The 26,813-nt window shown below is 33.8% G+C and overlaps 1 protein-coding gene across 2 annotated transcripts in view; it reads right to left on the bottom strand.

Moving 5' to 3' along the window:
• Nucleotides 1-26,813, bottom strand: part of CSMD3 (CUB and Sushi multiple domains 3) — a 1,080,374-nt gene that overhangs the window by 497,366 nt on the left and 556,195 nt on the right. For both annotated transcript variants that reach the window (XM_003782396.2, XM_003782397.2), the window contains one exon: nt 22,444-22,556. In XM_003782396.2, the coding sequence (XP_003782444.1) occupies nt 22,444-22,556 (113 nt within the window). The remainder of the gene's footprint in view (nt 1-22,443; nt 22,557-26,813) is intronic.

The following is a 26,813-nucleotide window of genomic DNA, read 5'->3' as shown; positions in this document are numbered from 1 at the left end:
CCTTGGCCCTACACTGTTAGGCTACAGCAGTTGCATCTTTCTATCTATATTGGGACCTACCTTGGCCCTACACTGTTAGGTTACAGCAGTTGCATCTTTCTATCTATATTGGGTCCTGCCTTGGCCCTACACCGTTAGGCTACAGCAGTTGCATCTTTTTATCTATATTGGGACCTGCCTTGGCCCTACACTGTTAGGCTATAGCAGTTGCATCTCTCTTGGCTCTGTCTTTATCCCTTTGTCTTCCTGTAACTGTTTTAAGTGCACCTTGTTTGAAACTATCAGATATGAAAGCAAATCCTTTTTTTTTTGTTCTTCCTTTTATTCTGTAACTACAAATTTCCTGCAGAAAATCCATCCTTATATATTAACAACTCTTGCCTATCCCAGTTCACAGAGGTTTTCTCTATCTGTACTCTTGATCTTATCCCTCTCATCCCTTGCTACTTTCTTAGGACACCTGGATGTACTGCTGAGTTCCTAAACTAGTTACCTAACTGCAACCAAATCTACAAAGATTTATGTTTCAGATGTAACACATCTCTGAATTATGGACCTTTTCCATTTTACATACTGACATACATTATGATGACATTTTAGCTGAAGGTACCTACTTGTTCCTCAGACCTTTTAATGAGAATCTCCTGTACTATATTTGTAGGTTTCTCAAATAAATAACCTAAATCTCTCCTCTAGGTTCCACTGCATTATAACAACTCTAATTTGATGTCTCATGGTGCAAGTCTATGACATGAGTTTAAATTTCCTCTGTTTCCCTAATTTTACAATAGGTCTTTCTTCCTTTACACAGTATTTCCGTAATGTCACAGAAGCTGTTCTCGGTCACTCAACCAGAAAGCGAGGTGGTAGCTTTGATTATCCCCTCAAGTTCAAGGCTTCTTTCACAAAACCTGTTTCAGCATTAGGGACTGCCAATTTTGTCATTTAAAGGTCTCCAGAATCTACTGGTTTTTTTTTTTTTTTTAATTGTTGGGGAATCATTGGGGGCATAAAGAACAAGATTACATTGATTGCTTGTGTCAGATAAAGACCCTCCCATAATAGGATTCTGCCCCCAAAAGTTGTACCACTCCCCACCGTGTTCCACCCACCTCCTCCCTCCTTCCCTCTCTCTGCTCTCCCCATCCCACACCCCTACTGTGTCCTAGGTCATTAATTGTCCTTGTATCAGAACTGAGTACATGAGATTCTTATTTCTCCCTTCTTGTGATGCTTTGCTAAGAATAATGTGTTCCACTTACATCCAGGTTAACGCAAAATATGAGTAGTCTCCTTTTTTACTGGCTTAGTAGTATTACATGGTATACATATACCACAGTTTGTTAATCCATTCCTGGGTTGGTGGGTATTTAGGCTGTTTCCACCTTTTGGCAATTGTACATTGAGCTGCAATAAACAGTCTAGTGCAACTGTCCTTATAATAAAAGGATTTTTTTTTCTTCTGGGTAGATGCCCAGTAAAGGGATTGCAGGATCAAATGGGAGGTCTAGTTTGAGTTCTTTGAAGGTTCTCCATACTTCCTTCCAAAAAGGTTGCATTAGTTTGCAGTCCCACCAGCAGTCTTCTCTCCACATCCACACCAGTATCTGCAATTTTGAGACTTGATGATGTGGGCCTTTCTCACTGGGGTTAGATGATATCTCAGGGTAGTTTTGATTTGCATTTATCTAATAATTAAGGACGATGAGCATTTTTTCATGTTTGTTAACCATTTGTCCTTCTTCTTTAGAGAAGGTTCTATTCTTCTCTCTTGACCAGTGGTATAAAGGATTGTTGGTTCTTTTTATGTTCCTTAATTTGAAGTTTGTAGTCCTAGTTATGAACCTTTTGTCTGATTCAAAATATGCAAATATCCTTTTCCACTGGGTAGGACTCTACTGTTTTTTTACAACCAGTATTTGGGGTTGGGCCTTCTTTATCACTTTCCTGTAAAATTGAAATAGCTTCTTAATTCCCTTATTCCCATTGATTCCCTTTCTATAAAATTGCCAGAATGATCCCATCCAACTACAAATCATTAAATATGACTGCATAAATCCCTTTGTAGATTATCTATGGTATAAAACCACATTTCCAGTCTCATCTTCTGGTGCCTCTTCATTCTTACCATTATGCTTCAGAAACAATAATACTTGTAGTGGGCCTCTTGGAGCCAGGTTTCAGGATTCTGTGCCTTTCCCAGTGCTTTCTATGTAGTCTAAGATGCCCACTCTTTACATACACACCTTTGCAGATCTAATACCTCCCCGCTGAAGCTTGCCCTAACAACTGGTCCCTTTGTCAAATTAATTACAGTACTCTCTCCTTGGTGCTATCACTGTAATTGGCACAAACTTCTATTATTATGTTCATGACAACACATTTTTATTTATTTATGTACATTTGTACGTCTTGGGTTTACCTTAAAAGAAGAGCTCATTCCCGTAGCACCTGTTGTAGCATAAATGCATACACTAGAAGTATTCAGCAAATGTTGGTTGAATGAATACATGAATGAAGCCTACGAATTATAATTTAAACTATCACTGAATCTAGCATTTTTCATTTTGAATTCCTTATTTTGTATATATTTTATTGTATTCTTTAAGAATCATATAAAGTTTTTTTTTTACTAAATTATAACTATTGTTCTTTTGTATTTGAATCATATCACAGTAAATATTTTGGTGAAAAAGTTAAAATGTTTTGATGAAAAAGTTAAAATGTTCATATAGTCACATATAATTTTCCCCCATATAGAGCAAGCTAAAAACAGGCAAAATACAAGAAATATCATTCATAATTGGGTGGGAGTCAAAGTCACATGATTATTTAAGTGTGACAGTTAACAAGCTGAAAAAATGACTCTTTGCTGTCATGAATCTCTCCTTACCCAGTTTTCAAGTCTAATTTCTTCATGAAATAACATATTTTTATGTCCTATCTATTGTATATTGGATAATCATCTCTTGCTTGTCTAAAATATACCTATGTAAAAAATGCTCTAATTTCCATAACATTCTAAATCTCAACCTTACAAGCAAAGACTAGCTTTTATCCATATCTAGAAAGCTATCTTAATCAGCTATATTTAAGATAATTAAATTAGTATCCTTAAAGATTATGAAGCATACTCTGATTTTTTTCAATGCACAGATTAGATAACAGATTTACAACTTCTCACATGATTCTTGATATAAAATAGGTAGGCAAAAAATTATTAGTTACTCTCTTTCCTGACAGTTCCAAGTAACCTACATGTAGAGAAGATTTTCAGAGGTCAGCACATATTTTAGAGAATAGAGGTCTATTTGCATTTTTCAATTGACTCCTTATCTAAACTGTAGGAGACATAACAGCAACACCAACTGTGTATTCATAATGACTATATTCTTCTAATTTACTTGCCAAAGGGAGTTCACTGGATACAACAAAATAGGGTTTTTATCCAATATGGCTTCTCTTCCATCATTATTTTATTTTTCTTTACTGATTCATATTTCTTAGTATGTATATTATATTATGTTGGCCTACATTTCCCACCAAATTAATTTTCTTTTTTTCTTTTTTTGAGACAGAGTCTCAGTTTGTTGCCCTTGGTAGAGTGCTGTCACAGCAACCTCCGGGTCCTTGACTTAGGCGATTCTCTTGCCTCAGGCTCCTGAGTAGCTGGGACTACAGGCACCCACCATAACGCCCGGCTATTTTTTGTTGCAGTTTGGCCAGGGCCGGGTTCGAACCCACCACCCTCAGAATATGGGGCCGGCGCCCTACTCGCTGAGTCACAGGCACTGCCCACCCAAATTAATTTTCTTAAAAATTATCATCTTACAAATATAAACTTCAACTTGATTAAGATGTAAGTGACAAGAATTTGAACTGTTGAACTCCATTTATTTGCTTTCATTTACTTTTGGTATGCTGCTATCTAAATCCTATTTTCCAGCTGAAAGGCAGATTTCAAATCCATGGAAGCATAGTTTGCAGGGTGCCTGGCGAGTCTGCATTTTATGGAGTCTTTATCTCCTATCTTCAGATCTAAAGGTGTTACAAAGTTTGCTTTAAGACACATTGTGAGCAGCAAGTTTTAGATAGTGTGAAAATCTATGATATATTTCTGATACCGAAAATCTTATATTTCTGCATGTTAATGAGCATTCAAATTAATTTCAAGAATTGTGTTTCAGTCTTAAAGCCAAGAGTATTCTATTGTTTCATTACCTTTCCCTCAGAAGTTTCTGTTTATTCCACATCATGAGAATAAACATTGAGAAATACACCCTGGGGTAAGGATTTTGAGTTGATTCAGAGGTAAAAGACTAAGTATAATAATATAATTTAATTTCTTTCCAAATGCATCAGATGGTTTTATTGACCTCACAAGCTATTTTGTAGAAGAATCCTTAACTGGGGCTTTGGATCTGATGACTTAGCATGTAAACAGCCTTTGCATGTTCATTGGTATCTTATTTTTCCTCTTTCACTTTATTTTAAGCTCAAAGAGTCAGATTTTCAGAAGGTTATGCAGAATTTCTGACCGAAATTTGGAGACACTATGCCTAAATATAAATGCCATGCACAGATCATGAACACACAACATTGTATAAGATACATATTAAAATGTTAACACTCAGCATTATCTCAAGCTTTGGCAGGTATTTTTCCTTTAAGTAGAAGGAAGATCAGATTTCTCTTCCCACACACATAATTTCACAGAACACAAACCATGCACAGTATAAATATATGTAATGTAAATAGATATTGGTTGCCAATGTAATTTTGTTTCATAGCATGTTATTTTTTTTAATTTTTACATTTGTATGAGGAATCTTCATCCTATTTAGGATGTCCATTTTGTGTGTGTAACAGCTTCATATACAAAAGGATACCTAATCATTATCAGCTGATGATAATATTATTTATGAACTATATAATTGCCAGGGTATGTAGACATTATTTTAAAAGATCTAAATCAAGATATTTATAAAAAGATATTTAATCAGAGTTTTATTGTTCTTCAAAGGTACGAAAGAAAATGGATTTTCTTCTATTTGAGGAATCATTCTGAAGATGCCACAACTTCGTGATCACTGCATTTTGCTTCATGACTAACTTAACAGAGAGATATGATATCTCATCTCTTATTGACACTAGGGACATATCAAACATGAAATGAAAACAATATTATTTTGACTAATTTTTGTCAGTCAGTTTGAGTCAAAGTTTCCCTTCTGAAATAAATTTAATGTAGTCTGAAATGCTATGAAAGCTAGAATCAGTGTGAATGAGAGCTGAGTGTATTCCCAAGAATATGCTGCTTACTGAGGCCTCAGAAAGTTTTTTTTCTTTAACCTGGATGGTGTCCATGGAAATTGAGTAGTGCACTAAATCAGAAAACCGTATTGTTGAATATCAGCGGGAGCAGCACCTGAAGCTTTCAAATGCTTATATTAATACAAAATATAAATATTTTAACAACATTTCTGGACAACTGTCATAGTAGCATTTGCTTTTATTTTTTATTAATAAAGTTTGTTTTTAGAGCAGTTATGGGTCCACAACATAACTGAGAAAAAAACACAACAAAGGGTTCCCACATATAACCTCCCCGGTACACATCCCCTGCACCACTGTGGTATATTTGTTATCATTAATGAACCTACTAAACTGAAAGATCGTTATCACAAAAGTTCACATTAGGGTTCAGCTTTGATGTAGATCCTATGGGCTTTTGAAAAGTATATAGTGACATGTTTTCACCACTAACATAGCACAAGAATAGTTAGTTCTACTGCTCTAAAATTCCTCCTTGTCCTGCCTAATCTCCGTCCCTCCTTCCTAACCCTTAAACAACACTGATAAATTTAGTGTCTCAGTAACTGTCTGTTCAAGAATATCACGTAGTTGAAATCATAGAATAGGTATCCTTTTCCAATTTGAGGGTTTTTCTTCCTTTCATTTACTAAAATACATTTAAGTTTCATCTGTCTTTTCGTAGCTTTCCTAGCGCATTTATTTTTAGTGCTAACTGTATCACCGTTTGTCCATTCACTGACTTAAGAACATCTTGGTTGATTCCAGGTTTTGACAATTAAAGCTCCCATAAATCACATGTAGGTTTGTGTTGGAGACAATTTTTCAGTTCCCTTTGATAAATACCAAGTAGTGTGATTTATTGAGTGCGTGGTAAGAGCCTGCCCAGTTCCATAAGAAACTGCACAGACTGTGTGCCTGAGCGGCTGCATCATGTACATTCCTGCCAGCCACGCATCAGAGTTTCTGTGGTTTCACATCATCACCAGCACTTGGTGGTGTTAATGTGCCAGATTTTCTCCTTTCCAATAGGTTTACAGGGACATACTGTTGTTTTATGTGCAATCTTTAATGACATATGATGTTGAACTTATTTTCACGTGCTAAATTTCCATCTGTACTTCTTCTCTGGTGAGGTATCTGTCCAGGTCATTTGCCCATTTGTATTATTTTTATTGTGTTAGCACAATATTTTATTTTATGTTTTTTATTTCGGATTAGTAGGAGGGAACAAATGATTAGGTCACACGATTAGTGTTTGTAAGGTGAAGTCCAATGTCCAAGCTGTAGTTGTGTCTTTCATTTGCCTATTTTTAAATGAAGTCGCCTATTTTCTTATTATTGAGCTTTAAGTGTTTTTTTTTAATATATTTTGGATAATAGTTTTTACCAAATGAGTCTTCGGCAGACATGTTCTTTTAGTGTGTAGCTTGTCTTCTCATTTTCTTAACACCATCTTTCACAGAGAAAAGGTATTAATTTTATTGAAATTTAGCTTACAAATTATTTATTTCATGTATAATACATTTGGTGTTCTATCTAAAAATTCATTGCCATATCCAAGGTATATAGATTTTCTCCTTCTGTTATATTCTAGGAGTTATATAGTTCTGTGTGTATAGTTTTACATTTTGTTCTATGATTTGGGGTTAATTTTTGTGAAAGATAAAAAATCTGTGCCTAGATTCACTTTTGTTTTCACTTGTGGATGTCCTCTTGTTCTACCAGTATTATTTGAAATGAATATGTTACTCCACTTTATTACTTTTGGTGCTTTGTCAAGATTGGTGGGCATTATGTGGGTCTATTTCTTAGTTCTATGTTTTATTTCATTGACATCTTTGTTGATTCTTCTTTTACTAATCCTACACTGCCTTGATTACTATAGCTTTTATTAAAGCTTGCTGTTGTGTGGTGTCAGTTAGGTAGTGCCAATCTTTCTTTGCTCTTTACTTTCAATGGGCTTTCCTAGGTCTTTTGCCTCTCCATGTAAACATTTGAATTGGTTTGTTGATATACACAAAATAATTGGCTGGAATTCTAAGCTTACAATGAATCTATAGATCAAGTTGGGAAGAACTGACATTTTGACACTATTGAGTCTTCTTGCCCATACATATGGAATACCTCTTCATTTATTCAGTTCTTTGATATTTTTATGAGAGTTTGTTATAGTCTTCCTATAGCTATTATAGATGTTTGATAGATTTATGCTTAAGGGTTTAATATATACATGTATATACACATATATGCGTTTTTATCCTAATGTAAATGGTAATGCATTGTTAATTTTAAATGCCACTTGTTTGTTTTTGGTTGGGTTGTATTTTATTCACACTGAAATACTCTTCCACATTTGATTATTAAGAAGACAAAATAAATAAATGTAAGTTTTAGTTTCCAAAATATAATAGTTTTTGAATAATCCATATATTTGGAATAAATAAAATCTTTATACATATAAAGCAGAACTTTAGCTACTCCATGGATAGGCAGTATAATAATAGTAATAATGTGGAGCTCATTCAAACTTTAAATGTATTTGTCATAAATTCTCATAATAATTAAATAATGTAAGAATCATTATTCTTCTCATATCATAGATAAAGAAATACAGGCTTCAAAAGGACAGGGCAGTAACAGTCTCCAGTAAGCCAGTCAATAGAGCGGGATTCAATGCCTGTTAGATTCAAAGTCTATGCTCTTGACATTTGAATTACACCATCTTTTATTAAATGTCCCATGGTCAACAATATTTGGTATATTTTACCAAAATTTTTGTATTTTTTCCTTGCAATAAACACCCTCTAAGTTTTTTGTAGCTGCTCCAATCTCTTTTATGTCATTGTCATAACTCTATGGGAAATGAAAATACTGTGGGTTTGAGATGGTTTAATTCTGTAAACATGCATGATGTTTATAATGAGGAAGGATATACACAATAACATAGAAATATATTTCCTGGCCAAAATACATTTCCAATTCTTAACTGCTATTTTATCTCCATCCATGTCTTTTTTTCATATTATATTTCCTTTATCTACTATAACTGAATTATGTCTTCATTTTTCACTCTGTAGAAAAATTCTGTACTCCAATTGCTTCTCCAGTCTTTCCTTTTCATTTCAAAAGTTACCTGCTCAGGCCATTTCTATGTTGTTTGCCTTAGATCACTGCAGGAGTTAGCCGATGTAGTATTGCTTAAAATAGACACTTTCTTCCTGAGGGAAGAGAACGTATGTATGTGTGTGTGTGCAACACTGAGCTCAGCAGTAATTCAATCAAAGTTTTTTATTAGTATGTATGGTTAGTCATTGTGACAAACTAGATTATTATTTTATTTATTTTTGTTTTTAGATTATTATTTTAAAAGTTCACTCTCTTTTCCCACTTTTGTAAATATAATCTACTATCCTTCCCCTTAATTCTGGGATTCAGAATATGTTTTGACTTAGCCAATGGATTTTAAAAGAAAATGTGCAAGCAGAGTTTTAAAAATAGTTGTCAAGTGAAATGTTTATTCTATGCACTTTAGCCATTGTCCAAAAGACCATACTTAGCTTTTTGTATGATGTCAGGAGACACCAAACCCGGGAGAATAAATGACAGATGGGTCCAATTTCAGCCTTTTAATATTAGCCCATCACCAGCCCAGAGCAGAATTGTACAAATAACTGTGCACAGCCACTGAATGTGGGGCTGGTTGACATCATCACTGTGATCATCAAATGACACAATGCCACCTACAGAAAACCATTTATTTAAATAGATGCTTCTTTGTACATGGTCCAAATGGACCTATATTAAAATTCTGAATTAATTCGAGATTTCTTCATTTTGGGGATTAGCAAAAATCACACAGGGATTGTATTTAATCAAATGAATAATAATTCTGATCTATTACACCACTAAAAAAAAAGTTCTGAAAACCTAAATACCTCACATATTTCCTATCTTATTGTCTACTTAGGATAACGAAGAATATTTTAATCGCTAATGTTTCATCTCTGATTTTTCATCTCTAATGTGCTTGATATATGTCTCTGAAATTTAGAATTTCTGCACCAATTAAGGTGAATAGAATGAAAAATCATTAATGTAAGATATTTAAAATTAAATGATTCCTGGTATTAAGGGAAAAGTACATTATTTTCCTATGAAATTGTGATGATTACAGATTATTTGACAAGTTTTTTGTGTGACCACTAAAGTGTACAGGTTGGTGCAAGAGTAATCGAGGTTTATGCATTGTTGAAATTTGCTGTTTGATGCTGGAATACATTCCCAAATAAATGTGGTTACATTATACATCATTTTAATGTGCATTTTTCACTTTATGTTTTCTTGCCAGTGACTTACTACCTGCAGTTTAACTTGTATTTATTTTGGACTATGGAAATGGTGTTAGACAAAAAGCAAATTCAAGCAGTTTTCTTATTCCGGTTCAAAATGGGTCGTAAAGCCACGGAGACAACTTGCTCCATCAACACTAAATTGGCCCAGGAACTGCTAATGAATGTACAGTGCAGTGCTGGCTCAAGAACTTTTGCAAAGGAGACGAGACCTTTGAAGATGAGGAGCATAGTGGCCAGCCATTGGAAGTTGATAACGATTAATTGAGAGCCATCATTGAAACTGATCCTCTGGCAACTGCAGGAGAAGTTGAAAAGAAAGCAAGTTCGACCATTTTATGGTTGTTTGGCACTTGCAGCAAATTGGAAAGATGGAAAAGCTCAATAAATGGGTGTTTCATAAGTTGACCAAAATCATAATAATCATTGTTTTCAAGTATCACCTTCTCTTCTTCTGGCATGACTGGCTAAGTGGCTGGACTGAGAGAAATCCCCAAAGCATTTCCCAAAGCCAGACTTACACCAACAAATGGTCATGCTCACTGTTTTTTGTTCTGCTATCCGTCTGATCTACTACACCTTTTCAGATCCAGGGAAATCCATTACATTTGCTCAGCAAATGGATGAGATGCACTGAAATCTGCAACACCTGCAGCAGGTGTTGGTCACCAGAAAGGGCCCAATTCTTCTTCACAACAACGTCCAAGTGCATGTTGCACAACCAGTGCTTGAAATATTGAATAAATTGGGCTATGAAATGCCTCATCTCTCATATTCACCTGACCTTTCTCCAAACAACTACCATTTCTTTAAGCATCTTGACATTCTTTTTCAGGGAAAACACTTCCACAAATGGCAGGATGCAGAAAGTGCTTTCCAAGAATTCATTGAATCCTGAAATATGGGTTTTTATGCTGCAGGAGGAAGCAAACTTATTTCTCATTGGCAACAATGTGTTGATTGTAATTGTTCCTATTTTTATTAATGAAGATGTATTTGAGCCTAGTTATAATGATTTAAAATTCATGGACCAAAACAGCAATTACTTTTGTACCAACCTAAATATTTGTTATTCATCCAATTATATATACCCTGGATACAGGGAGGGGAAGAAAGTGTAAAATGACCCTCTTAGAAGCAATAGCTTGCGATTGTACTTTAGCTCAGGCATTACTTAGCCACTATGGGAAAAGTCAATTGTTTTGACCCTCAATTTCATTATCTTAGAAAGAATGAGCATATTTCACAGACTTAGCTAAAAATACTTTTCCAGCTCCTATGATCAATGGTCCCATTATTTTAATAAATATTGATTTTTCTCCTTCGGTGCAAGGGAAAAGGGAGGAGAAATCTTTTATTTCCATTGGAGAAATGGACATCTTTTATCATCACGGATACATACATGGCTTCTGCATCAAGTCACAGCATGTTCTTTCCTAACTCAACTCTTCAGCCCGTATAACTATTCCTTAGCTCCCTTTTCTTCCCATCCCTGCCACACATGCTAGAATTCTCTGTTTCTACCATAAAACTTGTTACCATCTGCAAAGTGTGTGAATGACAGACATTCATGGGTCATGCTGCCCAGCTCCTGTCTTAGCAACTCCTACTTAGACTCAGACCTCATTCAAGTTCATCTTCTCAGAAAAGCTTTTTTTTTAATTTCCTTTGTTTTTGTTTTTTTTTTAAGAGACAGAGTCTCACTTTGTTGCCCTTGGTAGAGTGCCATGGTGTCACAGCTCACAGCAACCTCCAACTCCTGGGCTTAGGCAATTCTCTTGCCTCAGCCTCCTGAGTAGCTGGGACTACAGGCACCTGCCACAACACCTGGCTATTTTTTTGTTGCAGTTTGGCCGGGGCTGGGTTTGAACCCACCACCCTCGGTATATGGGGCCAGCGCCCTACTCACTGAGCCATGGGCACCACCTCAGAAAAGCTTTCTTTAAAGGCTGCATTAGCTGTCATAGTCCCCATAAAGCACATTCTGTTTTTCATTCTCAGCATTGATTAAATTTAATATTATTTGTCGAGTGGCAATCCTTGTCCCACTAACTAAAAGAAATGACTAAGTCTTTTATGTTTGTTATGTACCCCATCGTATTCACAATGCCTGGGACAGCACTGGAGCTCAGTAAATATTTTTAATTTGACATTTATTATTCTACTACCACTCATTCTAATTCTGGAGATGTAGAACCAAAAGGCTTAGTTCTCACAGCAGGTTGGGATAAACAAAGTTAAATTGGTATTTTGAAGCAATAGTTTTCTAAAGGAACTTTCTGTATTAAGTGTAAAATAAAATAAAATAGACCTTTAAGTTTAAAAAGAGCAATAGCAAACAGAATAAAGCTCATCCAAACATAAAATCTTTCATGAGTCATGCCTAAAAATCCTCTTTTTCCTGAGAAGCAGATTGAAATGTTATCATGAAAACCACACACAAAATATTACATGTGACTTGGTAATTTTTCCTAGGCAAGAGAAACAACATTTTACAGACCACAGGATTTTAACAAAGAAAGTGAAAATGATATGAAAAGAAAAGACATATCAAAAGGCACAAGTTAGGAAAATCCAAAGGGGTTTACTAGGTCAGTGCTCCCAAACCATCTCTAGACTATACCACAGTGAATCCGCAATAAATTAGGAGGGAGAGATTTATCTCAGAACACATTCGAAGAATGTGCCACTGTAGGTATCTCCAGTTACTACAATTAACAAATATTGAGTGCAATATTCTTGGGCAGACCAACAAATATATTAAGGTCCAGTTTGTCAGATCTAATAAAAGAATTTTAGAACTTAAAGAAATGCGGAGACCATTTACTCCAAGATCCTTGTTTTAAAGACCTGGAAATCGTCCTTATATCAAATATAGGAAGTATCCGGGTTAAAAACAAGATAGGTTCTATAGGTTTGTTCTTAAGTTGAATTTGTATGTAAGCTGGACCAGGTACATTTACTTATTACCTGTAATAGCCTTCATTCATAAGTGTGAGTTGTATGTTAGTCAGATGTTTGCAACTCAGGGACTTACTAGAATAGTCTCTGTTCATAAGTGTGAATTGTGCATAAATTGGATGTTTGTAACTAGGGAATTGTCTCTATTAAATCAGTGATGCACATAGAATACACTAGAGGAAAACAATTATTTGCATAAATGAACTTGGACTCCTATTTAATTGTATAAACATTGAAATATATCTCTTTTAGTATATAACAAATAATTAAGTTTCTAGAAACTAGAAATTTCAATTTTACTTTTCATTTAATAAATATCATTTTTATTATTGACAGAATGCTCTTTTGATATCAAATAATCATCTAGGTATATTCTATAGATGACTTGTATGACAATAAATTGAATTGCTCTTTCTTGAAGGACAGGATGTGGGAAAACAGAAAATGTGATAAAAAGTTATAAATGTGCTGTACATAATTTTATTTCACTAATTTGACTTTGTAGCACTAGAAAACATGGTAATTGATATTTAGAAACCATAAATTTCAAACGATGTCTTAAAAGATATTTATGATTCGTCATTTGATTTTTGCTTTAACACATATTTTAAAATTAAAAATTAAAGAATTGAATTTTAATAATGCAGTAATTCTTCAATATTGAAAACATTTTTGTTTTATATTGATCTAATTTTGGATTTTGGGTTTTACATTAATCTAATCTTTTGAAAATTGGAGATAGACCATATTTATTGGACAATCCATTAAACTGTGGTGAGTGCTGTAAAGGTGTAGTGAGAAATAGTAGAGAATCTCTTTTTAAGTGTACTAAGTAAAAAGACAAATAAATATACACATAAATAACTCTTTTGCCAGATCTCATCATTTCACCACTATACAAATAGATGGTGAAGACTTTTTTTGCATGACTCTAATTAGGCATATGACAAGGCTTAATTTTTGGATCCAATGAACCTATGACATTTTCAGAAATATCCTAATTCATTGATAGAAAATCATATAAATAGAGCAAAAGTTTAAAAAGTCATATATGTTAGAAAAAGAAAGATGTTTCCATTTTTGATAAAAATCAGTTCCTGACAAAAAGAAATCAGATATTGCGTAGGCAGCTACTACTAGAATTTAAGTAATGAGTGGTCAATTGCAACGGATTTTCAATTTTGGCCCTGTGTGACTTTGCATAAGCCTAAGAGTATTTAAATGGGGAAAGTTTCAAGCCTTCATTTGCTGCTTAGGTATAAATTGTCCCTATGATACTTTCCATTTATTTTTGACATGCTTCATTTGTAATAGATTTAATCCTCTAAAAAAAGCAAAACTTGAACTTTGCAGAGTAAATTTTTCAAATTTATTTAAAAAATAAATTCTGATAATATATATTCTCTTTTACTGAAATCATTTTGAATAAAACATTGGTTTTGCCTTTTAAATCACTAAACACTGTCAAAATATTATACTTATATTCTTTTTCTTAGTTCTCTCAAAATAGCAATCTGATGTTTGTAACTCGGGGACTTACTGGGATAGCTTCTGTTCATAATTGTGAGCTGTAGGTAAGTTAGATATTTGTAACTTGAGGACTGCCTGTATATTATTAACAGATAGTAATTACAAAACTCTTATATTTCTATGTTTCCATTCATGATGGAAAAATATTGAATATTAATTAACTCAGAACGGTTTCTTTCTATGAGTACACATTTTTCCCTGGGCTCATTTGTGGCATATTTCCAAGCTAACACATTTTAAAAATAAAGAAATATACCAAAAAGCATTGACCTAAATATAGATCATTTCTTCTTACTGAGTTGAAAGAATTAAACAAAGAGCTAACAAATGTGTTGATCAGGGCTCATTTGGGTTAACAAACTCATTTAGCCTCAGCAATCAAACTCACCATGGTTTAAGAAAGAAGTTTGTGACTTACACAATGAACGACTATGGTCTAGGGTCAAGTTTTTCCTTCAGGAATCACTAAATTTACAAGTCTCAATTATGTCCACAAGACTATATTTTTCTTCTTTTCTATTTGTTGAATTTGCCATGTTTCTGTTGGCAAATTTTTCACATAGAATAACAAAAGTTGCCACAATAGCACCAAGTCAAACGGTCTTTAAAGTTTACAACCTTAGAAAAGAGATTTGCTTTCACCCTGAATCTCTATCAATTGCCCCAGATGCTGGATTGATAACTGTATCAAAATGAATTCTGATTAGTTTAGGCCAACCTATAGAACCACACAGAATTGGGAGAAATACAGCTCATTAAAGCCTAGAGCAGTTCAATTGCTAAAACAAAGAGAAAGGATTCCCAGACACAAAATCAACAGATGCAGGTAAAGAAAAAAAGATAAAATTTACACACTCTTGAAATTAATGTACATGTAAATAAACTATCAGGATAACATATCTTTATTATTTTGTTCAAGGAAGCTATCTTAAAGAGAAAATACATTTGAAATGCTTATATGTTGTATTTGAAAATTCCAATCTACCACCTGGATTTTTTTTTGTTGTTGTTGCCATTTTTGGCCAGGTGTGAACCTGCCACCTCCAGTATATGGGGCCGGCACCCTACTCCATGAGCCACACGCACTGCCCACTTGGAATGGTTTTAACAAAACATAAATAATCAACACTAATCTATGAAGAGATCTGAGGAAACTTAGAAATATACGAAAAAAATAAAATTTGTTAAATATTTACCTTTAAGTAAAAATGTCCAGCTGATTTTATAGCTAAAGTCTTTCTCACTTAAAAAGACATGTAGCTTTTTTGCTATTCATGCTATCCCATAGCACTGACAACTTCCCTCCCTCGTTCTGTGATATTGTCATTATCTTCTAATCCAAATAGTTTATCAGCCCTTCCCCCAAAAAAGATAGTCTAAAATTACAAATACAGGTATTATTGCAAACATTTTAATCAAACTACTTAGTAAATTGATTCAAGAGTGTACTAAGAGATGGGTCATCATGTTGAAGAAGGTTTTATTGTCTCTTCGAAACTCCCATACTTTGTGGGAATAAAAACTTCCAAATTGAATAGTGTGGACAATGGTCATGAGATGATTCCCACTGGAGCTAACGTCCATCGAAACCACCTACTATAGTTGGACAAAGCCCAAACTACCACAGTGACACTGGTCACATGGACCCAAACCAAACCATAGAAAAACACTCTTTGAAAAGCCCTGTATTTCTGTTTCAAGGCAGGACAGAGGTCTTTGGAAATACTAGTCTGCTGCCAGCCTCATCTGCAGAGTAATTAATGAACATTTATTTCATTTTCCTCAACATGTCCTCATTCTTCCTCCTCACTGATCTGGTCTCAGGGACAAGTACCAAACTTTCCATAGACATTATGTCAATGGATGCAGAAAATACTTTGACAAAGTTCCTAAACTTGCTTGAATTCTCTAGTTTTGATAAAGACTCTTTTCCACATTCCTTGTCAGATATGTTAAATGTTAAAATAATAAGTCATTGCCACCAAAACCTTTAATAAGATATAAATGCCAGCTCTTATTACAATAGTTCAACATAATTTGGAGGGTTCCAATATGCTTCTTCAATAGATCTCTGGCACCAATCATGTCATAACTTTGAGAAGGGTGAGGATAAATTTGCTAAAAAAGGTGGAGCAAATCAAAGGAAGCATCTGGGTCTCTGGTGACAATGTTAACATCAGCTTCTACCATTGTCTCAACACATCAAGTGGCAATAAAAATTGCCTTTATTAAATTAAACCACAGATAGTTGGAATTTCTATAATTCGCTAATAAACATCTTCATTTTTATAATCTCTACTCATGAAATAATTAAAATTAATAATAGTATTAAATGCTATAGCTGAATACTACATAGATATACAAAATCAACAAATTTTCTTCATAATATGAATAATTGGTTAGAAAGTGAGATAAAAAAATAAATATCCTATCATAATGTACCAAATTGTAGTAAATAAGAAGCTATCACAAATAATGAAGAACTTGTATTTTTTAAAAAGTATAATTTAAAACCTAAATTTAGGAACATAAAACAAGTCTAATGAGAACAGATTACCTAAGAATATCAATGTAGGCCAAATCAATATATAAATTTGCTACAATTCTAATACAAATAACAAATAGGTTTAGGTAATTCAATAAAGTATTTTCAAAATGCTGGTAGAAGGTATATGAATTGCCATGAAGAATTTGAAATAGAAGCATAGTAGCTGGGAGTTTCCCTTCCAAGATACCAAAATAAAACCATTCAAAATTAATGAAATTGGAAGAGTATAGTTATGGCAGAAAAAATAGTCAAATACATTCGAGTGTATATGAAAACTTATTAAGTAACAGATACGTGTGACATTTTAATTATGTAAAAATAAGTGATAACCTAAATAATAATATTGTTGGCAAAGGAAATATAAGCAAAGTGAATAGAAAACCTACAAAATAGGAGAAAATATTTGCAAACTATACCCCTGATAATGGCTGATATCAAGAATTTATAAATTTTTCTAACAAATCAACATGAAAAAAAATGAACAACCCCATTAAAAAGGAGACAAAAGGCATGGCAGAAGTTATTCAAAAGAAAGCAAAAAAATGGCTTCCAAACATATATATTTTTTAAAAGCCCAATATTACTAATCATCAGGGAAAGGCACATGAAAACTACACTGACTTACCCCTACTACAATGGCAAAAGAAATTGATGTTGGTGTGGATGCGATGGAATAGAATGCTTATACACTGCTAGTGGTAATGCAATTTAAAACAGCCTCTATGGAAAATTATGAAGCTACTTCAGATAAATAAAAGTAAATTTACCAGTTGATCCAGTAATCTCAAGGAAGCCAGTGTGTCATAAAGACACCTCCACTCAAATGTTTATTTCAGCACAGATATCACTTGGAAAGATGTGGAATTAATCTAAGTGCCTCTCAATTCATGAGTAGATATGCGCGCGCACACACGCACACACACACACGCGCGCACACACACGCACACACACACGCACACACCACACATTGGAATACCACTCAGCCACAAAAATAAATGAAATCATGAATTTTGCAGAAACTTGGACAGAACTAAAAAAACATTATCCTAAGCAAAAAATGTCAGAAATGAATAAACTCTTCAATGAATAGCACACTCTTCAATGAATAGCAGCTAGATGACGGGCACCAACAAGTGCAAAGAGATGTAAATGCCACTGGGTTCAAACAAGCAGGGGAGGCGAGGGAGTGAGGAGTAAAAACTTGCTTGCTAGTTATAGAAAACACTGTCAGGGTGATGTATACACTAAAAGTCCCAAATTAAGTATTATACAAAGTAGCATGTAACAAAAATAATCGTATGCCCTTAATAATCTTAAATTATAAAAGTTAATAAAATTTTGAAAAAGAATATAATAACAGGTGCAATGTATGGGTATACAGTGTATTTTCTGGGTGAAGGACTCAGCTACAACTCTGACTTTATCTTACAAATGCAAACAGTGAAGCTTAATCACATGTACTCTCATATTAATCCAAAATAAAAAATAAAGCATTAATAATTTCTAAGAAGAGGGGAGAATATCACTTTTAGAACTATATAAATGTTGGGAATGTTTATATGCCTCTGCCATGGATTTTTAAGTTTTCTTACTGAAAATTCTTAAAGAATTCCAGTAACCATATGGATATAAAAAATACGGACACCTCCAGGTTGAAATCATGTATTTTTTTGTAATGTGTGTGTGCGTGTGCACATGGATGTGCATGTTTCTACTTTTATGTGTCCTGGTGAGGCATTGGGAGCTCAGTAACTTAAGGCAATCTTTTGGTATCCTCATGCTCTTTAGAATCACTAGAATTTCCAGCTTTTATATCTCAGATCCCTCAAAATCACCTATAATGTAATATCACAAAATAGAAAAAAGAATGGACTCAGTAAACTTAGAGTTGCGTCTCTGTTCTGCAGTAAGGATTGAACACTCATGTTCATGAATACAGTCACACATTCCATGACTATCTATTGCCTGCTAGTTTCTAGGGATAAAGCAGTAAACAAGACAATCCGAACATCCTGTCACCATGGTACTTAAATAGTAAAAATGAATAATCTGAATAATTCTTACCTCTTGCAGTTCGAATGAGATGTAATAAGTTAATGTAGGCCACAGGATTGAAATATGCAAGGCTCTTAGTAATTGTTAATTAGTCCTTTAATCTCTTGGGCTTTCTCAGATGAAGATGAAAATGCATCCAAAAAGTAGTGCAGTGTTAATGGATGCTAATGCGTCCATTGGAAGAACCACCCTCCCTTTTTCTTCCTTTCTGATTAATATGTATTTAAAATAATAATAAGAATATAAAAAACAGGCAAACAAAAAAAACAATGTCCCTAAGGGAAATGGGGCAAGGTGGACAGCTAGGTTACTCTTCCCTTTTAGCAGGAACATCTAGTTTCACAATTTGAATCTCAGTTTTTGCAGACAGCACAACCTGTTCATCAGGATGGCCACTGCTTGTTACACTCAATGTAAGCATTATCGATTTTTAACTGTTTCGATTATTATTATCTTCTGAAGAATCTAGTGGTATTTTTTCTGCTTTTGTGTAATAAGCACACTGCCACGCACATAAACCTGAAATAAATTCTGACTGAATAAAAATCAATGACATTTGAAATAAATGATATGCAACATTAATGGCCTTTTAATTATTCTTGCCCTTTAATATCCAAACTATAACGAAATAAAAGCATTGATAATGCCATAAGTTAAAGCAGAAGTTGTAAAGTTAATAACAACTTAATCTGGCAATTAGGTATTATTTTGTTTTCCTAAAGTTTTGTCTTTTTGTCAATTGTACATTCTTAAAGTTGTCATTTTTAAATTATGTTTTTGGAGGCCTCGGGTTCTACCTTTGGAGGGAATGAGAAGTAGGCTGACTTCATTCCACCAGAGCAGCCCAGATTTTAATCTCTTTTTCTGTTTTGAGTTTCTAATGCTAGACCTTAGAAGTCTTATTTTCCTTAAAATCATCAAAAACACTCTCTGAGGTAATTAGCTAAACACAATTTAAGAATAAAAATGCATTGCATAAAACAAGGTTTAAATTATATATCTTAGTCACTATACTTAGAATGTTAAAAATTTAAGAGATAAAATCATACAGTAATATATATAGTTAGAGAGATCTACACTGAAGGCTATCTCATGAAAAATCTAAAGATGGCCAAAAACAAACAAACAAACAAACAAAGATATCTTTAGATCAATCTGGAAAGGTTTTTAGCAGGTGTTCCATTTAGAACCAACATGCTATTCAATAGAGAGCATGATAATTATGAAAATTATTTTAGTAGGCGAACTTCTGAAGCTATCTGCGCGTCAAAATTTGAAACTTCTCAAAATGAACCCTATTTCAACTGTGAGCTCAGGTTTTAAATTATTGAGAATGCAAAAACAAGATTTTCACAGTAGAAAAATTATGATAGACTGCACATTTGAGGACATATTTCCTCATTTATCTAGGCCAAATGATTTATTCAGCTTAACTGAACAAATTATTATTAATTACCTATGATGAGATGGCAGAGGAGTTGCCAGTAGAAATACAAAGCTATGTAAGACATATTTTCTATCTATGATAAAGAGTTTCTTAAAACAAAAGAAATGGTCTTCTGTGATGGACAGAGTTAAGAAAACCTTTACACAAGAGTAATATTTGAAATTTGTCTTGTGGGATGAATGAGGAAGTGCTGAATTAAAATTATAATAAGTGATCCAGGTAGAATTGATTGAACGTCCAAAACAGCAAAGATGTGGAACAATGTACTGATTCAAAGAATTATGAGTAATTTAATAAAACTGGAGTTTAGGGAAAAAGACAAAAAAAGGATGGAGAAAACTAGAGGATAAAACCGGGGGGGGGGGTATTTTATCTCTAGACAATAAAAAAGACATATTTTGAGCAGGAAGGTAATATAATCAACTCCCCTGATGCTGGAAGGTCACTACTCATAATGTGTAGGTTAGACCTGAAGAGACAGGATGGAAGGGAAAGAGAAAATAAGGGCATAATTCACTTAGAATCTTCCAGATTGATTTCAAATATTTCATCTTGTGGATAATTATGTATAAATAGCTGTGTATTTTATCTCTATCACTGTAATATAATATTCTGGAGAGAGTTTATAGTGTTCCTTCAATATTCAACAATTCATTTAGTTTGTGGCACATGCGAGAAGATCCTTGGGAATCACTGCTTTAAATTACTATTGTTGAAAATCAAGCAAAAAGAACAACATAATGTTTAATTTACTACTTTACAATCTACTTCCAGTTCTTGAATTGCCATGGCTAGGAGAGCTGTGTAAATATCAGTAGAACAGCTCTCTTGCTCCAACCTGATCATGAGTTATCATAACTGTGTTTTTTATTGAAGCATTGTCATTAATGATTAACACAGTTTCTAAGATTTAAATGACCATAGATTTTCTAACAGGCAACCTCCATTTGATGAAGAAAATGATATAAATAAAAGGAATGTAAGGATTCTGGGTTAATTTAGCCATTAAAAAAGAGCTACTTGCTAGGTAAGCTGTCTTTTAAAGTTTGTAACCTAGTTTCATTTACTGGAAATAGGTGTGGATTTTAAATATATTTCAAAATATTATCAGGTTATCCTTTTAAAAAACCCTGGCAATGGGGCGGCGCCACAAAGGAGTAGGGTGCCGGCACCATATGCCGGAGGTGGTGGGTTCAAACCCAGCCCTGGCCATAAAAAAAACCCAACACCCTGACATTTATGCATATTTCCTGAACTAATTAAATTGATACTACCACATTTAGTCACAAGTAAAAAAAAATAAGTAAATAAATAAATAAATAAAATGAATAGAATGAATGTGTCCTGTTTCCCTGACAACATCATGCATTAATTTCCTTGGGCATGTATCTGGACACAAAGGCATAAAAATGTTTGTAAGAAGAGACTCTGATTAAAAATTATTATTATGCAAGTAAAATTTTCACAGCCATTGTTTAATTGATAAGATACAGAATAATTATTTTTTACCACAAGAGTAAAAATAAATATAAGCAACATAATATTCTAATGGTCTCTCACATTTTACTTTTTAAAGCATAGATTTTAAGTGAATTTACTGACACGTTTTTCAGTCAGAATTGCAAATTTGCTTCTCTGATATGTACCTTGTGTGTATATATTGATTTTAATCAAGGTCCAACATGTGACAAAATAGTCACGATTTCATAATGTTTGCATCTATATTATAAATGAAACTACAACAAAAGATTTTGACATCAATCCGAGGATAGGCAGTAGCAATTTCACAAATTTGGAAACATAATTTATATGATTGACAGATTGCAAAAATATATTAGAACTCTGGAATATTTGGGGGATTTAAGGCCTTGACTGTTATATTTAAGTCTTTAGTAGTTAGAAGATTTTTCTTTTTTCCAGGAAAATTATTTATGTGTATAAATTTGCATAGTCTATTCTGGGAAAGGCTAGGACTCCAGTACAACTAAAGCACAGGGACAGTATGAATGCACTGTAAATGCAAAAAAGATATATTTCAAAGGAAAAACTAATTTTATTTAAAGTAAAGTGGAATCAACATTCACAGTTATATTAAGGAGGAAATGATTTTGTTGGACTGTATTCTTGCCTGTGTTCTGGAAAACTTTTATTTTGTAAATGTAATTAAACTAGAATTTAAAAATATTCTCTGGTGGTATTAAGAGAACATTTTTCCTACCGTAGCAATTCACCATTACCTTTGTAGTTAACCTTGAAGCCAACAGATCCAACACTTTCATCTGTTTGAAGGTGCAGCCACATTTGGCTACTCATACTCACTATCAAGTCAGGTACAAAGCTTCCAGTCAACCTAAAAAGAGATGGGCATAGAAGGGAGAGATGGGTTATTAAAACACCCTCTACATGACATTATGTGGTTCTCAATATTTTCTTTGCTAGGAAAAACAAAACCTGTCACATAAACTTTCAGAACTTTGGGTTGATAACAGAAGAGACAAACTAAAAATTTGGTGATCAAGGTTATTAAAATACTATTTTATTTATTCAACTAAGTTAGGTCTTTCATATCCCTGAGGCCAGATTATTAAATTTTATACTGTGAGAGAGACTTCTTTAGTACTTTCTTTTGAACTGAAGAGAAAAAGAGGATCTATAAAAACCTCAAGTATTTTAAGACCAAAAATGCATCTTATTTAACCTTTCAAATATCACAGAACTTTATCCTAGAGAAATGTTATTTAAAATATTAAAAATACTGTGTAAAATAAAATGGCAAGGAGTATAATACTTTAAAATACTAATGCCAAACAAACAGTCCTTAAAATATAGTACCTACATTACAGGCTGTCTATGTCATATATGTTTACTATAATTAGTTTCATTTAAAGAAATATGCTACTACTGCAATGTGGCATAATTGAATCTATGCATTAATAGTTTCTCATTCAATCATGCACAATTTTATAAACATAATAAAAGGAAATTAACATTGTTTCCTCTGTCATTGTTAATGTTGGAGTCTCTTACTTGAACTGAATCCAAGGGTCATACAAAGGATGAAAGTAAATGAGTTAATAAGACCTTGGGGGGAAAAGTGCGTCAAGAATAGAAAGAAAAATGAACTTACTGCAGAGTGATTGTCTATAGGGACATGGGATTCTAAATTATATACAAAAAAGGTAGGTTTCTAATGGAAGAAATTATTGAATGGTTGCCTTGTTTATTACAAAAAAATGAAGACTACTGGAAAATTACAACAGGAAAGTATAAAGTTTCTATCCATAATATAAAGACCATCCATTCCTAAGAAAGCATTAAAAAATTGTCTCTGGGATGGTAAAGACACTATAATTACTGTGTCAGCCACATGCCCTGCTCACTAGCCAGCCACTAAAACTTTAAAAATGACACTAGAAAAACACACCCGCACCATTTTCCAGTGTCACTATAATAACAAAGAAACCTGACAAAATATTATGATTTAATTATGGAATTATACACACTATGGGGAAATATTATGAGCTATCAAGATACTATTAATATTTTTAGATATTATTTAACAATAGATCGTATCCATTTTCTTTCTCCCAAAGCAAATTAAGTCCCTAAGTAAACATATTTATACATTGGCTATATACACATATGCATTATCACTTGAAACACCTTTTCGTTAAATTTTATGGCACCTGAACTCTCAAATTGGTGAGTTCTAGGTACTAATCTTTTGAGCTATCTGTAGTAGTATAGGTTTATGGGCAAGAGTAAGGACTCAAGTTCAGAGGCAGGACGGAAAGTAATGTAAAGCTTTTATGAAATGGGCATGAGAGCTTATGTCTACAGCATGTACATCCGATCAGATACACTGTGTATCTGATGCCAACAAGTTATCTCACAGTGAATAGTGAAAGTTATTTTTCTGTGAAAATTTAATTATTAATCTTTATTGCATCCTCTTTATTCTTCTCAGTCCTGAACTGTCTTACCAGCCTGAAACCTCTAGAACGGTGAGCTGAACTAACAGAAAACAACTAACATAAGCAAACTAAGCTGCTCCTTGTCTAACTTGTTCTTCTCTTGGCCTTGATTCTCTACCTATTGGTAGTTCTCAACTGCTAGTGTAAAGGTGTACATAAATATAAAAAATTAATAAAATAATTTAAGTAAAAAGTTCCTATTTCATTGTTTTTCTACATTTTTTAATAAAGATTTTGGTAGGCTGACACAGAATTTGTGACCCTGGTGAAGAGATTGGAATGTGAACAGCAATGCCTGAATTCAGTGGAAAAACTGAAGATCATTTGGCCCCACCAGAATAATATAAGATATTCAGAATTATAAAAAGTCCCCCTTCTAGTGCTCTGCTCTTTTGGAACAGGGGAATAGCAGAGAATGGTGATCTGACATTGTGCTGGATGAGTACCTTGAGCTAAAAGCAATCAGTTCATTGCTTTGAGTCCTAGAAATAACAACACTGATATAATTTGAGTTGTAGAAGAAATAAAAATAGATTATGAAAAACATAAGCAAAGTCATATTTGTCATAAGTCTCCACTAGAAGAAATAAAACCAGTCATAAAACAATTAGAAAGTCAAGGGGCCAATACTGTTACTGCCATACTTCTTATATTAGGAAGAAAGGTCAATTTGATAAAGATGGCTAACCTTTGTACAAAATCTTAAAGAAAGAAATTGTTTCAGTAAGACTCATAGTTCCTAACTAGAAGTTTTTAATTCTGGAACTATTCTCTCCAATGTTTTCCCTCAGTTTATCTATGATTTGCTTTTTTTTTTCATTCCTGTTCCTCTAGTGAACAAGTCTAAATAGCATTTAGTTCACTTAGAAAGAAGTCTGGTGTTTATGGAAAAGTATTCCTCCAGGGTTTCTGGACTCTACCACTATTTTGCACAATCATTAACAAGAAAATTTACAGAAATTTGGTCCACTGGATGGATCTGTACGTATTCAGTAAGTAGACAGTTTGCTCGTAGGCTCAGAGCAACACAAAACTTATACTGTGGCTTTCTAAAAACTTCCTCCATCACAAGGACATAAGGCTACAATTGATAAATTGCCAAACCGAGATCAAGTATTTAGGGCGTCTGATGATCCTGAAGGCCTCATGTAGAAGTCAGTCCCATGTTTTTGCAGATAAAATACCCACTACAAAAACTAATTTAGATAATTTTGGAGATGAGCAGGATGTTATATAGACAGTGGATTCCAGCTTTTGTAGAGTGGACAAAAAGTGATAGGACAATTGTTTGATAATTCTTCAGATCCTTTGATTTGGTGGGTAGAAGAGATTCAAGTTAAAATTAGCTACATTTTCATCATTGGAGATTCCACATTTTGAAAATTCTTTTTACTTACAGTATCATGAAAATAAAGGTGCCACTTTTGAAATTTTTGCTAAAAAGTTGAGAATAGGTCCCACACAAATAACAAATTTCTCTGTTCTTTCATAGGCAGGGGCACTGTGGATGATAGAATCTGGTAGCAGCAGCAGACATATTTATAAAAGTTCACGGCCTTATCATGGGTCATTGATTGGCATGTTCTAAATCAGGGGTCCTCAAACTTTCTAAACAGGGGGCCAATTCACTGTCCCTCAGACCATTGGAGGGCCGGACTCTGGGCCCCGGGACGAGTCGGCTGCTAAGAAGGACAGGCGGCAGTGGCAAAAGCACCGGGCTGGCCGGATAAATGTCCTAGGAGGCCGCGTGTGGCCTGCGGACCGTAGTTTGAGGATGCCTGTTCTAAATGCTATGATAGCTATGTTATAGGAGTAAAAGATCCAGAATTTCCATCCGACTAGTTAAGAAACAAACATTTAACCTGATACTGTGCCTAGGAGATGAAATAGTCTAAACTATATTAGTTTTTGACCAAATCCTGATGGCACAGCTGATCACTAGTCTCTGATGTTAGTTATCTTAGATACTTGTTCATAATGCCAATTTAATGAAGTTCACTGATAGATCATGTACTTGGGATAAAAATGGTCGATTTAAACCTTTATAGATTGTGAGACTTCTTATGCCATTTTAAATCTTACATTTTGCCTAAAATTAAGCTGGTGTAAGCAGCACAGCGGATAACGGTACATAGAGTTGCAGTTTTGATAGAATTGCAGATAGTGGGCAAATAGATAGAATGGTGGATAGAAAGCTAGATAAAAAGTCGATAGAAAATCACATTTTTTGGTGTCTATCATATGATAGGAAATTTGAAAAAAAAAACAGAGGCTTTTCAACTACTAGGGGAAATAAATTATCTTATGGAAAACTGATACCTGATGTGTTAAATGCTATATAACTGTCTCCTCATATCAGTAATTCATTGTACAACTCACACAGAGCATACTGACAAGGTTTTTAAAGGCAATGATTTTGCTGACAGGGCTGCAAAAGCTTTTAAAATGTGTCACTTTTAAAATGTGACAAATTCCAAACTTGGAAACTTCATTTTTAATAGAAGAAATGTATGTTAATTTTCAGAAATATGCTTTGCAAAAGGAAATCTATGAATTGAAAAGGGGGCTAAGGCTCGGCGCCTATAGCTCAACCGGCTAAGGCGCCAGCCACGTACACCTAAGGTGGCGGGTTC

The sequence above is a fragment of the Otolemur garnettii genome, unplaced genomic scaffold (genome assembly GCF_000181295.1).
Source record: "Otolemur garnettii isolate 467f Iridium unplaced genomic scaffold, OtoGar3 scaffold00004, whole genome shotgun sequence".
Lineage (NCBI taxonomy): Eukaryota > Metazoa > Chordata > Mammalia > Primates > Galagidae > Otolemur > Otolemur garnettii.
Note: the sequence above shows the minus strand (reverse complement) of the source record. Positions and strands in the feature narration are given on the sequence as shown.